The sequence below is a fragment of the Lagenorhynchus albirostris genome, chromosome 5 (assembly GCF_949774975.1).
Source record: "Lagenorhynchus albirostris chromosome 5, mLagAlb1.1, whole genome shotgun sequence".
Classification (NCBI taxonomy): domain Eukaryota; kingdom Metazoa; phylum Chordata; class Mammalia; order Artiodactyla; family Delphinidae; genus Lagenorhynchus; species Lagenorhynchus albirostris.
The window spans coordinates 97,440,052-97,456,296 of record NC_083099.1 but is presented as its reverse complement, the minus strand read 5'-3'; the positions used below and the strand labels follow the sequence as shown (position 1 = coordinate 97,456,296).

Here is a 16,245-nt window from a genome sequence, read left to right as displayed (position 1 = left end):
GAGAAGTTCAAACCATCCTATACTATTCACTTATAATTTAAAACAACTAGTCTTGGGCAAATTTTCCACTTGGTAATTTACTAAAATAATTACACAAAATTAGGTGCAACATCAATAAAGCAAAAAAAAAAAGTTATGTAGAACTTGAAATATAGAGAGTAAGATGCTTAAAGAAACTTCATGGTATCATAATTGACACTATATTGGTGGTCTAAATAAAGAATCTATGGAGAGTCACATTTAGCCCCCAGCTCTAACAAACAGTACTATTTAAACAGAGACTCAGATTGACATGATGCAATTACAAGCTGGGAGATGCAGCAAATAGATGTGTTGAATTAAAGTTTATACACATTAATGTTAGAAAGCCTTTTATATTTTAAGATGAACACAGCAATAGGATGACAATAAATTATGACATCATTGTCTCTACAGAACATAGATAAGTCTGACAACAAGTAAAGAAAGCACTTGCTGAAGGATGTACAGGATCATTACCTAAAGATGTCCCAGTAGTAACAGGTTCAAGGTCTGTAGCAAGAAATGATCGAAAGCAATTAAAAAAAAGAATTGTTAAACACATAAGAAAAGTCACCAAATTCTCTTGAAAATGAACTTCACTAGGGTAGTGTGGTTCTACGGCCAGAAAGCAAAATTTTCAAAGTTCCAAGGTGAGGGTACAAAGATATATGATATTATGAAATGGTTATACCCTTATTATCCCTACATGGTTACCTACAAGTATTGCTTTTTATATCATCTGATAATATAATGGAAAACTCTGCTTAGAAAAATCTTTAGGCATCTGTCTAAAAACATTACGGTTAACAACTGTAAGAAAAGAATGTGAAAGTATAATTTATAACACAATATACTGGAAAACAAACAATTACATCTATGTCATGATAGAGGCAATTGTTGATATATTTAAGCAGATATTGGTAATGAATAACCAAAATAGACAACGCTCCTTTTTGTTAAGAGTCCGCTTTGGTAAAAGACCAAGACCTCTGTCCAAACAAAGCCATATAAAAGAGCAAGATACAAAGGGTCATTCAGTCTACAAAACTTGTCAGTTCATCTCTCTGTTATCAGGACAGAAAAGGGCTGACTGGAGAGTACGCTGCAGCCAAGTGGCTCAAATCCAATCATTGAAGTCAGGCACTCAGGTCCTCTTCACAGACCCATCTAAAAGTAGCACTGCTGACCACAATTTCTGAGCACCAGCCAAGTAAACATTGCCCTTCTCCTTTCTCACAATCAAGTTCTACTTCCAAGTCCTATCCTTCTGCTGTCATCCACACATATGGCACCTTCCAGCTTCTGTTTGTTATTCCTGCTCATCCCTCCAACAAATCTACAAACTATACACATTTCAAAGGTCCACATGACACTTATCACCCCCATGGATCTTTCACTTCTCTAAGAATTAACTAACAGTTGGTAAAACTCAATAAATATGTTGCTTTTGCCCATTTTCCTTTCTATCTGCATATGAACAGTTTCACACAAGAGCAGCTTCCTCCCTCAATGAAGCCAAGTCCCTTGTTATTTCTAAACTATTCCTCACAAATGCTAATGTGGCAGTTCATTAAATATGAGACTAATTGAACTAAATAGGCTAGATACTCAACTAGATACATTTTTGCGGAGCCAGAATCAAAGAGAAAATGTAATCGAATGGTGAGAGAAGCAAATACAAGGTACCAAGAAGATACTAAGTAGCGTGAGGAAGTCACATGAATTGACTAGAGCACTTGTAACTTGGGCATCCATCCTGAAGGATCGCAGGGTTACTAGGCAGAGAGTTACACTCCCACCACAGTATCACATCCAACAAGGTTCCACAGGTACCAGGAACCACATATTTACCTAGTTTGGCCTGAGGTGTCTCTGGGCTCGGCGTGGTTTTATGTTTGGGACGTGGACGTGGACGACGTTTTCTTGTTCTTTGTGATGTTTTTGGAGCTGAAGAAAGGAAACTGGTTAATGTTGTCTTATGACTCCAGAAAAAAAGGATGATACATGGCTCTAGGTTTTATAAAATTTTGCTAGATTTTCTGGAGTCTTGAGAAATTTGTCTCTGGGGTTTGGAATTTTCTTTGTCATCCATATGCCAAAAAAAAGTTGTGGGGGGTTGTCTGCTGACAGTTCTTTTGAGAAAGAACATATAACATTATTTTAGTTATCTGAAAACTTTACTGTTATTGCTGGTATCAGATTTTCAAAGAGAACCCTGATCCAAGGGACGTCAGAAGCACAGCATGTCTACATCGCATTAGAGAGGGACACAGGCTCACCTGCTTTGGGGAGATTATATTTAGAAATGACTTGGTTTAGGCATACATCCCATTAAACATTATTAGACTAAACACATCTCATTTCTTAAAATCATTGGTAGACCATAAAAATGCCTGGAATATCTTAAAACAACTTTCTTTTGATGGCCACAGAATTATACCTGATGTTCATAGGGCAGAGACTCCTAACTGCGTTTGGAATTCAGCAGAACCACTGGCTCTGTAAAGCTTTAAGAAAGCTGGATAATGTGGGTGATAGATACTCTGCACTAGCTTCAGAGATGCTTATATTCTAACCAAGTGACTTATTTTAAACATCTTCAATATGTTCAAAATGAAAGAATATAGCTGAGTGACAAAAAGGGATGATGAAAAAATCTTACAGAAGAGAAAACCCTTTGACCAACATAGTAATGGAATTGACTGGACCATGAACAGAAAATGCTCTTGCCTGAAGACATCAAAGGTCGTTACCTAATGTTGTCCAAGGAGCCTCAGTTCTCAGAGTTACAGGTTCAATGTCTCTGGCAGGAACTGACCAAAAGCAATACAATAAACAATGGAGATTTAAGAAACATAGGAAAAGAAACAAAATTATCTTGAAAATGAATCCTTTTAATCCTGTAATGTTTAAAAAGCATTTATGAACTCTGGAAAAAGAGTATTAGTTCGTAATAACTGGCTATACTCTGGTACCCATTTATCTCACAAAACAGCCATACCCCTTGCACTTTGCATCCCTGTGAGGCCAATGAAAAGTAGGTTTTTTGGTGTTTAATTATCTGATTGCAGCTGTATTGGAAACTTGGCTCCAAAAAAATCTCTTAGCTGTCTGATATGTATTTTAAATTACTCTGAAAAATTATTATGAAAACTTCTGTTAGTATTTGAAAGGTTTTCACCACCATTATTCATATATTTTTTTGAGAAATGGTGGTAGTGGTGAGAATTTTTAAAAATGTTCTTAATCAGTCTGATTATTGGAGATCTGTGACAGTTATGCAAAAGATAACCTTGTGCCCTTTCTCCACAATAAAGGTGATACTCTTTGCTACAATTTGTCCTTATTTATTCATTTATTTCAAATGGATACTTGGGAGATAACTATTCAAGTGAGGAACAGAGATGATTAAGAAAAAGGTCTGGGGCTTCCCTGGTGGCGCGGTGGTTGAGAGTCCGCCTGCTGATGCAGGGGACGCGGGTTCGTGCCCCGGTCCGGGAGGATCCCACATGCCGCGGAGCGGCTGGGCCCATGGGCCATGGCCGCTGAGCCTGTGCGTCCGGAGCCTGTGCGTCCAGAGCCTGTGCTCTGCAACGGGAGAGGCCACAACAGTGAGAGGCCCGCGTACCGCAAAAAAAAAAAAAAAGAAAAAAGAAAAAAGAAAAAGGTCTGAAAAGTAATAATTCAACTTTTGTCTGAATAAACAGGATTCCTCTAATTCTCTAATATTCTGAAATGATTGAATTACACATTGGTATAAAATTAAGACTTATGACTCCTTGGTTTTAAAATAGTGTCTCTATTTTTCAAGTCCATAAGATTAAATGTAACATTAAAATATCGTATCACCAAAAACTCTGTAAGCATTTATATGGAGATTGCCTTTTGCTGACTGTCCAAGATAACACAGCACAGAGTTGGTTTAAGCCACATCTGAGAACATCTTCTGAACTAAAGGAAAACATGGCATCCGGAAGAGATAGAAAGTGAGAACCACAGGACAAAACAATATTCAAAGCTGATTGCCTTCAAACAAAAGAGGAAAATCCCTATTTTGTTTGGAATTCAACACCACAGGACGGATTTATCAACAGAAAGGTCCAGTTGCATTCGAACAGTATGGAATCAAGAAGAAAGGACTTTTGCGAGAAAGAGACAATTTGTATTTTCTCAAGCCCCAACCAGCTTTTTCATTGTCCCTCTCCCACATCATAAATTATACATACATAAAAGCAGAGATTTCAAAAATGTCCTGGTTTGAATGATGGATGGAGAGAGCACCTGTAACTCTTGCCAACATCAAGTGCTGCAAGCAATCTGACTATCTCTGAAGATGATCAAAGAACAAAAAACATTCAGGGATTGTAAGCTGAGCGGCAGCTGTAAGAATGCCTAAGTATATTAAAAAGGTGCTTGTTGAAAATAGTAAACAGTTTTTGGGAATGAATGAAAAAGAGGATGAATGGCAACTGTTTACACAAGAGACTACAGACAGTGACAGAAATGAGAGGGGCAAGTTCAGAGAAACATCGACCAAGAGGGAAGACATCCATCGTTACCTATGGTTGTGGAGGGCGCTTCATTCTCAAATGTAACAGGCTCAAAGACTGCACCATAAAAAATAAACAGATATAGGAAACAAAACTAAGGAAAGCTAGACTTTTAGGTGCTCATTGATGCTTAATTCACAGGACACAGAACTTGGTTTATTCTAAGCTGATATAAATTGCCTCCTTGAGAGACTTATTTATTATGAGAGATGCTCTCAGTAAATTAGAATTTTATACTAATTGGCATCTTAGGAGAAAATGTCACTTGGAAAACAACTGAATTTTCAGAACTATTATATAATATCTTCTTATTTAGTAGAAAATCACTTAGTTCATAGGTACCATTTGAAAAGCCAATAAGGTATTTTAGAGAAAGCCAATCTCCATGTGCCTATAAGGGAAGAACACAGGGTCAGCCTCCCTAGTGGCAGCTGCTAAAATCACTTTCAAAAATGCTCCAGATACAGAAAAACCAGGCTTCTATTCATTACAAACCCGAATTGAGAAGACAGAACCTAAAAATGCTTTAAGAGTGGAATCTATCAGACAATCCGATATAAAATTTACTAATTTCCCAAACATTAATTTGTTCATTTAACACATGAAACACAAGTGTGGCTACTTTGAGAAGATAATGAACAAAAAAACCATGGTATTTGGGTTTCTATGCTTTTATGATGTGACAAACTGTAAGCATCTTCAGCAACATCCCCAAAGAAAAAGCTTCTTAAGCTGAAGCACTGGAAATTGTTTACCGGATTTAGGTGGTGGCGTATCTGGTTTTGCTGTGGTTTTGGGTTTAGGAAGTAATTGCTTTGGTGATTTTGAATCTGAAGGAAAAAGGTGCTATAATTAGTGTCATGTCAGAGCTGTGAATGTCAAGATTAGTGCTACTTACACACCGTTTTCCTAGTTATAGATTAAGACATTGAAAGTAGAGATTACCAGGCTGGATTTGAGGTACATCTGGTCTACGTGTAGTTTTAGGTCTTTCGGATGGTTTCGACGCTAAAGAAAAAAGTATTAAGGTCACAGCTGTAACTGTCAATAATTAAGGACACATATGCTCAAGCAAAGATACTATATAAATTCAGTGAATATACAACAAAATTAATTCCTGGGGTGGGAAGGGTGGGAAATGTGTCCATTCCTACTGATTTTTCTGAAAGAAAAAAACCTTCAGGAAATGTTCAAAATGTGTCTCTCAACAAAAGTAAGGAGAACTATAAGAAGACTTTTTTCTGTATAAGTAATTTCTAAAATGACAAGTGTAATAGTTCTGTTTCTTACTGGATAGGTTTTTTTTTTCTTTTCCCCAGTATAAAAACAGTAAGGTAGAAATCTGAAACTTGCTCAGTAGGAAATCAGGAAAGTAACCCATAGATACTTGAAATTATACAGCATGTTACATGGCTATTTATTTCTGGAATTTTCTAAAGTAAACCAGTGACAGATTTATTGTGAATGCTGAGAAATTATAATGAAATAATTATAATCAAAACAGCATTAGGACTGAAAACAATAAAACCAGCTGGAGACTTTTAATATTCTCAAGTTATAAAGACCATACTATTTTTATCTTGGACCCTAGACAAAGAACAGTGTGTGTGACTTTGGTTATCAAAACATACTCAAAAAAATTCCCCAGAGAAACAGAAAAGCTGAAGGAGCCATTATTTCATGCAGCTGTTTAAGAGGGAGAAAGTCTTACAAGTTGAATGAGTAAAGCAATGAAATGGTAATCATGACACTGGAATAAAACATTGCCATTTGCCAAGTCCAGGATGAGCACGGAAGTCCCTGAGAAAGAGTAGATGGTTTTCTCTACACGAGGACACGTGATGGGAGGACAGAGGGTTTCTGGAAAACCAGGAAGTTGTGTTCAAAACCATGGACTTTCCCTGAATTAGCATACAGAATTCTTCTAGAAGTTTCCTATCTTCAGGCTCTTCAGACCCAGATAGGAAAGGTGAGGGAAAGCATAGAACAAAACTGTGACACTGTGTATAGAATTGCAGTCATGCCTGGGCAGAGAGCAGGAAAAGCAAAAGTGACAACCTGGGAAAGCAATTGGAGGAGACCAGAATTACCAACTGTGGGCACCAAGGGCTCCAGTTGTACCGTAGCAGGTTCCAGAGCTATAGAGGCAAAACACCAAAAATACTAATTATGTCAAGAAGCGGCATCTTGAGGAAGGAAACATTACTCTTCCATCTTTACTTAAACCGTGTACTTTTTTTGAATGTGATTTTCCTTTTCATTTTTCCCATTTGCCCCTCTTCTCCCTATTGCTTTCCCACATCTCATCTGCCATGAATACGCATCTTATGTAAAAGTTTTACGGTGCCCTACTTTAACGATCCACTTAGTGGCCCAGCTTACTGCTGTGTATACTTAATAACTACAAATAAAAAGATAAATGTATTCATAAAACGTGAATTTAGAAAGTATAGATCCTTAAATATAAAAATCAACTACACTGGTTCCTAAAGCCCAGCTATTTAGGCGGTAGGTAGCTACTATATCAGAAACTACCATATTCCACTTTCTATGTTAATTGGAACCCTGAACGTCACATTTACCAGGTTTGGACTTGGGCACATCTGGACTAGGTGTGGTTTTAGGGCGGGGACGACGACCTGGTCGTTTGGTCTTTGGTGGAGCTGAAGAAAGAAAATCAGCTAGTTAATACACAAAAGGTGGCCCTACAAACTGACCATCAATACTACGTGTATCTTAGAAGCACATTTAAGCCCTTTGATTTATTGCAGACACGCACCCTTCTGTTTGCCACTTTCTATCATTATTTACCCAGTTAAATGAGGTCTTGAATAATGGATTTTTATTTTATTTTTTGCCAAATATTTATCAATAACTGTTCAGAAGATCTCTCTATTCTATTTTGAGGTGGAAAATTCAGAACTTTGTACAGCTTGGAGAAGACGGTCTCATTACATTTTTGAAGGTATATGTTTAACAGGAACATGAGAAAAGTTACTTTTAGAAGCCACTAGGGATAAAAACTAAAATTTATTTGGCCTAAGATTCAAAAGGAAATGTTTTTCGCTTAGCATTTAAAAATCTGCAAATCAACATGGGGTGGGGTGGAGGAAAGAGAGGGTGGGATGAATTGGGAGATTAGGTCGGACATAAATACACTACCATGTATAAAGTAGATAGCTAGTGGGAAGCTGCTGTACAACACAGGGAGCTCGGCTTGGTGCTCTGTGATGACCTAGATGGGTAGGAAGGGGGGTGGGGTGGGAGGGAGGTCCAAGGGGGAGGGGATATATGTATACTGATACGTATATAGCTGCTTCACTTCAGTGTACATCAGAAACTAACACAACATTGTAAAGCAATTATACTCCAATAAAAAAAAATCTGTAAATCAGTAACATGTGCAAAAAGGCTTTGAATTCTCAAATTATCTCAGGGAAGGCAACTTTTAAAGAATGAGATATAATTTTTAGACTATAGGATTTAAAATTTTTCTCCAGAGGAATAGAGAACACACACACACAAATGGACATTAATGAACAAATCCATTAATGTGAGCCTGTTAATAAAGATGCCAGCAGTCAGGAAAAGGAAAAAAAGGTAGGTCACTCACTGCATTACCTAATGTTGTTGTTGAAGGTTTAGTTCCCAGTGTTCCAGGTTCTAAGACTGCACGAAAAATGATCAAGAAGGAATCAAAATCAACGGAAAAATGATGAACTTTAGTAAAATATGAAAAATGCTTAATTTTTAAGTACTAAGTTGAGCAATCATAAATGGTGAAACTTTTATCCATATAAGACATTCCTTTTTTATGTAAATAGATTCCTGTGTTTTTAGACAAAATGAACAAAAACGCAGCTGGTCAGTTAAGTTTGGAAAGAGAAATGGAAAAAAAAAAAAGGCATGACTCTCATTTGGAAGATGTAAATGCAATAAAGTAACCAACAGCTCATGTTATGAAGGAAAATGTGAATAACTGGCTAAGACAGCACTAGCAGAACAGTTTTTGCTCTCTTGAAGGAAAAGAAGCTACATAGACTGGGGTGAATTTTTATATTTCTCTCATTTAATGAATTTCCTAGTGACACATCAGGATATTTAGATCTGGAAAGACCATAATGCTTTTCAAGAAAGTCTGCAAATGTTAGAGTTTTGAAAGTAAGAAAAACACCTCTAAAAGTGAAAGCACAAATATGTCCTGGGGAAGCCATGGTCCTCTATGGGAAATAACCAGGTTAAAACAAGCTCAGGACATGGTGCTCAAATACAAGGAGGGACAACAAGGAATGTGACAAATCAAAATCAGTATGGCTTTCATGGCTGTCTCAGAGCTTCCACTTAAGCACAGGCAGGGAGTTTATCTTCTGGTGAAAATGGCTGAAAGAAAGATCTGAAGGACAACAAAGAAATAATTTTTTGAAAAGCCAAAGCGAAGCACAAAGTTGAACATAGAGGGTGTGAAAGAAAGAGAATTCTTTTTCACTCACTAAAGCAAACTTCATTACCTATTGGCGGCTGTGATGGTGGTGGAGTCTCAGGTTCCAGGGCTGCAATGAAAGCAAGTATTATCAAAGGGGATGCTGATGAGCACCATTTAAGCTAGAAATTAAAGGTCCTTTACCATAATAAGTGTTCTCTCATTGGTGAACCATCAGGTTCTATTGGCTTATGAAATAAAGCTCAATCAGCCTGCAGCCTCTCCACAAACCACAACAGAAGAAAGAATAGAGAATTCTAATTTTTGTTGTTGATTTTTAGCTATTTTCCCCACTACTGCTCCTCGTGCCTGAGGAGATATTAAAGGAAGTCAGTACAGCCTCTCAGAGGTTGTTCACCTGCCATTTTATTTTCATGCAGGACAGTCGGTTTCACCCAAGAAAATGGGAAGAGGCAACAGACCCATCAGACCTGTGACCGTGCCTGAGCTCTGTTAGTTTGGGATGATTTTCAGCCTGACTGGATCTGATATTCTTTCACAAATAATAGGAATGGAACTTACAGTCTAAAAGGGGCCACAAGTGTTCATACGGTGTTCCCCGTATTTACTAGTATCTATTGCTGGTGAACAAATTGATTTACACATGAAATGTATTCCATTTAAATTATCAAATCAATAGAAGTCAGAAAGTAGTCTCAGATTTCATCAAATGCTGAATAAATTGAATAACAATATTATATAAATATTCTGACAGATAAATTCTCCAATGCCATTCAGATTAGCAGTAAATAAATTATACCTCATGCTGAATATAGTTTGGTTAAAAAGTCTATTTGGGTTTTTTAAAAGAAGGTCATCCAATAGAGGTTTCCTATTCTGTAGAACAAAAAGAATTCTTTTCTTTCAAGAAGAAAATAAAAAAGGAAATCAGTTGTTGAAATACAAAACAAAGTGAATATTCTTTGACTTTTTTTTCTTACAGAAAGAAACCAATTAATATGGCCCCTACTGACCAGCTTAACAGAACTTAAATCATTTTGCACTTACGTATTCCTTATATTACATTTACCAGGGTTATCTCTGATATTTCTGGACTAGGGGGTATGGAAGGTTTGGGGGAAGCATGTAGTGACTCTTTAGCAACTAAAAAAGAAAATATAATAATAAATAATTAGGATAGAGAATTTTCATTTATTCTGAACGCAAGACGTAATAGCACAAGGTGTTACTGAAACGTAGCATCATTCATTGGAATGTCTGTGGCCAAAAGAAAGAATTCTGATTTCTCAAGAACTTGTCAGAAATAGATTATAACAGATGAATGGCAGAGCTGCAGTGATGTACGAGATAGAAGTACACTAGGCAAAGTAAAAAAATGTGTGTGTGGGAGGGAAGGGGGCGTGGCTAAATGTCAGAGTCTACAGGAGAAAGGGAAAATAAATAGTAGATATCAGTAATTAAATAAAATAAATATCAAAAAGCATTCACATCTGAAAATAGCAAAAAACAAAAATTCTCTTGAAACTTTGAGGTTGTAATTCAGGTTTTAATTTCTACAAAGTTGCCTTCTAAAAGTGTGAAAAAGTAAGATTTGGTACTTGTAGCACCTTTTAGCTTTCACAAAGATCAAAGAATGCTGTCTTTTGAATTTTATAAAGAAAAATCAGCATTTTTTAGGTCCTGAGACTGAGGCCAAATAGGTATGGAGCCCCATCAATTAAGCTTCCAATTCACCTGAATATAAAAATATTAAAGTCAGTTTTATTTTATACTTTATTTATAATTTATAATAAATTTATAAAATTTAAATTTATAATTTAAATTTATTTAAATTTAAATTTATTTAAATTTATAAATTTATTATAAATTATAAATTTATAATTTATAATAAAAGTATTTTATACTTTTATTAAAAGCAAATACATCTTCTGATAAGACTTCCTCTATTTCATAGCCTTAAGGTATTACCGATAAAGGTGCAAAAATGTTCCATAAAAAAAGCTGAGTGGCATGCAAATAACTACACCACTCACCTCAGCACAAAACAAAGAAAACTAAAACCCTCTCATGGATTTGTGGCTAGCAATGAGTACAATTTACTATTCTGTCCACCGTGTCAGAGAAATGCATACAACAAACAGCTGTAATCGGAGGTCTCTCCCTTTTTTTCAGATCGTTAAAAGCTTGAAGAGCCGAACGTCATTACAATCTTAATAATTAACTATGAAGGAAACAATTCTTATTGGATGAGGCAGACAAGTTGGGACGTGGTAGATGTCTGGGATTTTCAAGAAAGTGCTGGATTCTGCTTATAAAACAAACCAAAACCAATGTGGGTTTTTACTCATTAGCTTAACCACAAAGGAAAACCAAAGGAAAAGCAGCCTGTATGGAAAGTGAAACAGAAAAACAGGAGAGTGTGAGGAGAGGGCTGAGAAAGGCAATGAATGGCTCAAATCAAAAAGCTTTTGGTGGTTTATTTGCTCTCTTGAACCTTGGCAGGAAAAGAAGTATTTAGCAGAGCTATAGTGGTGGTTGCCATAAAATAAATACATTTTAAAAAGCTAAAACCCAAGCAATGGTTTATAGAGAACCAGTCATCACTCTATGTCACCTCAGGCCACTCAAAGTCAACATGAGTTAGCTTAAGTTTAGGCACAGATTCTGAAGTGGTGATACTTGCTGTTAGGGGAAAAGTGTGGCTATTCTTAGGTGATTAGAAGGTAGAAATCAAAGGAATATAAACCCATTAGCTTCCAAATGATTTCCCCCATTTTAAAGGGAAATGTCAAATTAAGAAATCTCTTTGCTCAAATACCTTAGAGTGATAAGAACACACTCTCCCACCTTGATTTGTATTAATGAATTTCCTCTCAGAAACATTTTATTCCCACAGAAACCACTAAAAGTAATAATATAGCTTATCATGAATAAATGGTAATAAACATTAGGAGACATTTTTTGATGTTTTCAAATGTTACCTTGTAACAGCAGAAATAATTAGATTGGAAAAACATTTACTTAAAGTTGGTGACCCCAAATGGCAGGGGGTGGTGGTGGGATGAATTGGGAGATTAGGATTGACATATATACACTAATATGTATAAAATGGATAACTAATAAGAACCTGCTGTATAAAAAAATAAAATTCAAAAAAAAATAAATAAGAAGTTGGTGACCCAAACATAGAGTAATATTTCTCAAGCTGCTTGGTAATAGGTCCCTATTCAAAATACAGCTTAAATGTAAGAGTTACTACCTTATTCTAAAGTCCTCTGGGCATAATTTTAAAATAAATGTACATGAAATCCTTCTCTCAGATAGCTGACTGTCAGAGTTCTATGATTTAAACTGCTAGGGCTCTTGAGTTTTATTAGCTATGCTTCTTTCTCCTAATAACCTCTCTGAGTTAGAATACTTCATTCCATTTCTCTGACTTGGAGACCTCACCCCTGGTCACAGCATCAACTATACTCCCTTTGCCTAATCCATAATTTCTTTCCCTCTGACACCTACAACACCTGGAAATCTCACTGCCTCTTTAAAAGGAGTCATGAGAATTCTCTCTCTGAGCAGTTACGCTTTTCTTCCTTACCCATGTCTTTGCAAAAAACAAATCATGCCCACTTAAGCAGAAAACCTCTTGCTTTAATAATCCTACCTTGTAAATATACATTAATGAAAAATCCATATTACAGTGAGAAATATATTCTTCCCAGAGCTAAGGGGTTAAAGTTTTGATGAAAATAATGAGTTGTGATGAAGTTCCCCATATATAATCTCATAAATCAACATTTCAGACTGTTGTAGAGATTCTGGATAGATGGAAAAAACAATTTGATCATTTAACATGTCCTGCAATCCTTGTGCAGGGAATTGTCTCTGTTTTTAATTACATACACAGAATAACCCCTCCCTGCAAAAAAAGAAGAAAAGAGAAAAACCCCTCTTTTCTTCAGCAAAACATCATTAATGTCTCCTGAGAAGTAAACAGAAGTCAGTGTTTGGAAATCAGACCCAATTTAGAAAGAAGCTATAGAACATTAGGGAAATACAACCATTGCTAGTCATGCAGTCCGAGAACTGAGAAGGCCCCCAACAAGGCAGAGTTCTTAGGGGATGGAAAGACTTCTCCACTTCTCAGCTGAAAGGCTACTGTTTAGTGCGATCTGAATTCCAATCAACTTTGGCACTGGAAACTATTTCACAGTCCTAGACAAGGGAGTCCTCAATCCTTCCCACCACTCTATTTCTGTGCTTTCTCTGTGATGGTCATGAACATAATGAAACACCACACAGCTCAGAGAGATGCTATGATAATATCAGAGGAGTTGGCTATAAACGACATCATTTCATCACACTTTCACTCTTTTCATGGAAAGTTATATCAAATACCAAGATGCAAATCAAAAGTTCTTGCTCCAAAGAGTGGCATAAAATAACTTTTCAACCCTACTTTTGGAATATCAAAATAAAGCTCAGGGTAATTACCAGGTTTGGTGGGTGTCACTTCTGGACTGAGAGGGATTTTAGGTTTCAAAGAAATAAACTGTGTTTTACTGGGAGCTGGAAAAATAAAGAAACAAAAGAATCAACAAATCAATAATTAGTCATTTCAGTGTCTAAAACCTCAAAAGGAAAACCTATACCTCAAGTGCTATAAACCCATCATCTTGGATGATTTTGGATTCCATTAAAATAATACTTCACAGAGCACCATTTAATGAAAATACAGTAATAAATTTTCATCTTTTTGAAAAAGCATTTCAAGAGAAATAGCATTGTCACTAGTCACCACACTACCCAAAGACAGTGATTTTTAACCCATGATTAGAAAACCAAAATCAGTGTAATGATTTTGCACCTTATTTCACATTTCTCAGCCACATCTAAATCTTTAAGCATCAGAAAAGAGAAATGTTTTAAAATTAATATTTACTGATAGGTATAATGTTATGATCTACGGCATAAAGAAATTTTTACTAACACCATAACAGAAAGCTGTTTTGCCAAATGAAGTTGAACTTGAGGGCCTTACTTAAAAAAATGGAGAACTGTGTATAAGACGCAGCTTTAAAAACAATGGTTGCATAGAAGATGAGAAATCATCAGTGGTTTAACGGCTCTCCAGGGTACAGGATGATGTCTAAATGCTGAGTTCACATCAACCACCACATGGCCAGCTATCCAAAACCATGAAAGTCATGGAGTAGATGTGCACTACGAGATAATTTAGTACTGCTGAAATGATCCAATTAGAACAGTGATTGAGACATTACAGAAAAGCTGGCATACTGGACTTTCCGTGGTGAAATGAAGTAACATATTTACTAAGGACATATTGTTACCCAGTGTTGTCCGTGTAGGTTCAGGGCTTTTAGAAATTTTAGATGTAATTGTTCCAGGACTTGTGGTTCTTTCTGGTGGTGGAAAGGAAAAAAATATATATTAAAATATTCTAGAGACAATAAAAAAAAACAATCCTCCAAAGAGGAACTGAATGACCTTTTTAAAATCCTGTAATATTTAGTCAGTGTTTACAAAGTATGCAGTGAGTAAAAGTTTGGGGAAAGAATTTTAAAATTTAGTCATAATAGTATAGCTATAAAAAAATTGTAATAAGCAATGGAATATCAAAGCCTGGTTTGTTGAGCATGATTCTGAGTGTACTCTTTCACAATGAAGAGTATCACATCCAGGTTGATAAACTACCTTTACCTCAAACTCTGTGCCATAATATATGTTGTTCCCCTCTCCTTTTCCTCTAAACCCTACACACATTCTGAGGCTTACATCCTCAACTTGACTTTCTTTTTCTGAGCTTCCACACAGTATTATAGCTTCACAAGCAGGTTGTATAATCTTACATTGCTCTCATTGTTCATGATATAATCTTAAAAAAAAAAAATACAAGCAATTGGAAAGCCAGAGTCATGTCCTCTGCATCTCAGCCATCGCCCTAGTGCAAAACCGAAAACATAGTAGTAGGCAACGAAAACAGGAACTGTCTGCCTAATAACACTTAAACTCAGATGCATGCCAGGAAAATAAATTACAGTATATATCACTGTGACAGTAGGAATTGTTTCTATGTTTATACCAAAATTTGCATGCAAGAACATCATTCACTAAAATTGATCTAACAAGAAACAGCAGCATATTACTTAGAAATGTGGAGGTAAATACAAAAGAAACATGCTAAAGAATTGGAGAATGGGTCTCAAGCGTAGAATAGGGTAGGGCAGTGGACTCCTCTTGTTCAATCTAGGCCTTGTAGTACTTTAAAAAAAAATCTTTATGTATTACTTTGATTAAAGAAGAGTATTTCCCAGAAAAAAAGAACATCATTCACATAATTTTCAATAAGATCTTATTGAAAATGTTTGATCCTTGTTATTTTACATTAATTATTCATCTTCAGTCAATTCCAAATTTTACAGAGAATGTTTAATCTATAGAATCGTTTCTTTTTGTAAGTAGATGGACATTATCTATTTGGAATTAAATATCCTGAAAGGTTAAAGAGACAGTTATTTACCAGGTTTAGTTCTTGGTGTTTTGGGCCTGAAGCGTCGTTTAGGTGTAGAAGGGACAGATGTAGTTTGCAGGGGAGCTGAAAGAAGATTTAATATAGCTTTGATAAATGGTATTTCCCAGGGGTCAGTCAGGTTGTAACTGTAAACTTGTAAACTTCCTGAGGGCAAGAACTGCTTTTTATTTCTTTGTATCCCTAGAATGCCCAGCACTGTGTTTTATACACAGTAGGTGCTCAATAAGTGTTGATTGAGTCAAAAGAAATTAAATTCTATATGAGAATTGAAGGTACATTGTTCACTTAACTGTACTGGAAAGGGAGGACCCTTGTGGGATTTAAGAACACAAGGTACAGTTAAGAACTCAAAAGGTGATTTACTGAACAGCACGGGAGAAGCATAAATATTTGAGATTTAGAGAATGGAAGGTTCAGAACTTCTTTAATTCTATATCTCACTACTAACCTCACCAGGAGTTAACGAACTTCATTATTCCAATAATTTTCTATTATAGAATATATGTGTTTTACTCTTTTATTCATCTTTCTTTATCACATCCAGGATTGCAGAGCCTACTTGATGCTCTTTATACTTAGGCTACTTGGAGAAAAACAGTCTGACCAAGTGGTATCTAAATATACTAACTGAAGGGAATGTATTTTAAAATAATTATTATCTATAATTTTGCTGTTATTTTCCA

General features: G+C 35.9%; 1 protein-coding gene across 1 annotated transcript in view; it reads right to left on the bottom strand.

The window, feature by feature from the left end:
• The window catches only part of ABI3BP (ABI family member 3 binding protein), a 263,443-nt gene that overhangs the window by 95,194 nt on the left and 152,004 nt on the right, over window positions 1–16,245 (bottom strand). Inside the window, exons 16-28 of the mRNA XM_060150668.1 lie at window positions 15,551–15,625; window positions 14,361–14,432; window positions 13,504–13,578; window positions 9,080–9,121; window positions 8,193–8,240; window positions 7,154–7,234; window positions 6,662–6,709; window positions 5,517–5,579; window positions 5,327–5,401; window positions 4,581–4,628; window positions 2,775–2,834; window positions 1,873–1,968; window positions 499–531 (exon numbers count right to left, since the gene is read on the bottom strand). Of these exons, the coding sequence (XP_060006651.1) occupies window positions 499–531; window positions 1,873–1,968; window positions 2,775–2,834; window positions 4,581–4,628; window positions 5,327–5,401; window positions 5,517–5,579; window positions 6,662–6,709; window positions 7,154–7,234; window positions 8,193–8,240; window positions 9,080–9,121; window positions 13,504–13,578; window positions 14,361–14,432; window positions 15,551–15,625 (816 nt within the window). The remainder of the gene's footprint in view (window positions 1–498; window positions 532–1,872; window positions 1,969–2,774; window positions 2,835–4,580; window positions 4,629–5,326; window positions 5,402–5,516; window positions 5,580–6,661; window positions 6,710–7,153; window positions 7,235–8,192; window positions 8,241–9,079; window positions 9,122–13,503; window positions 13,579–14,360; window positions 14,433–15,550; window positions 15,626–16,245) is intronic.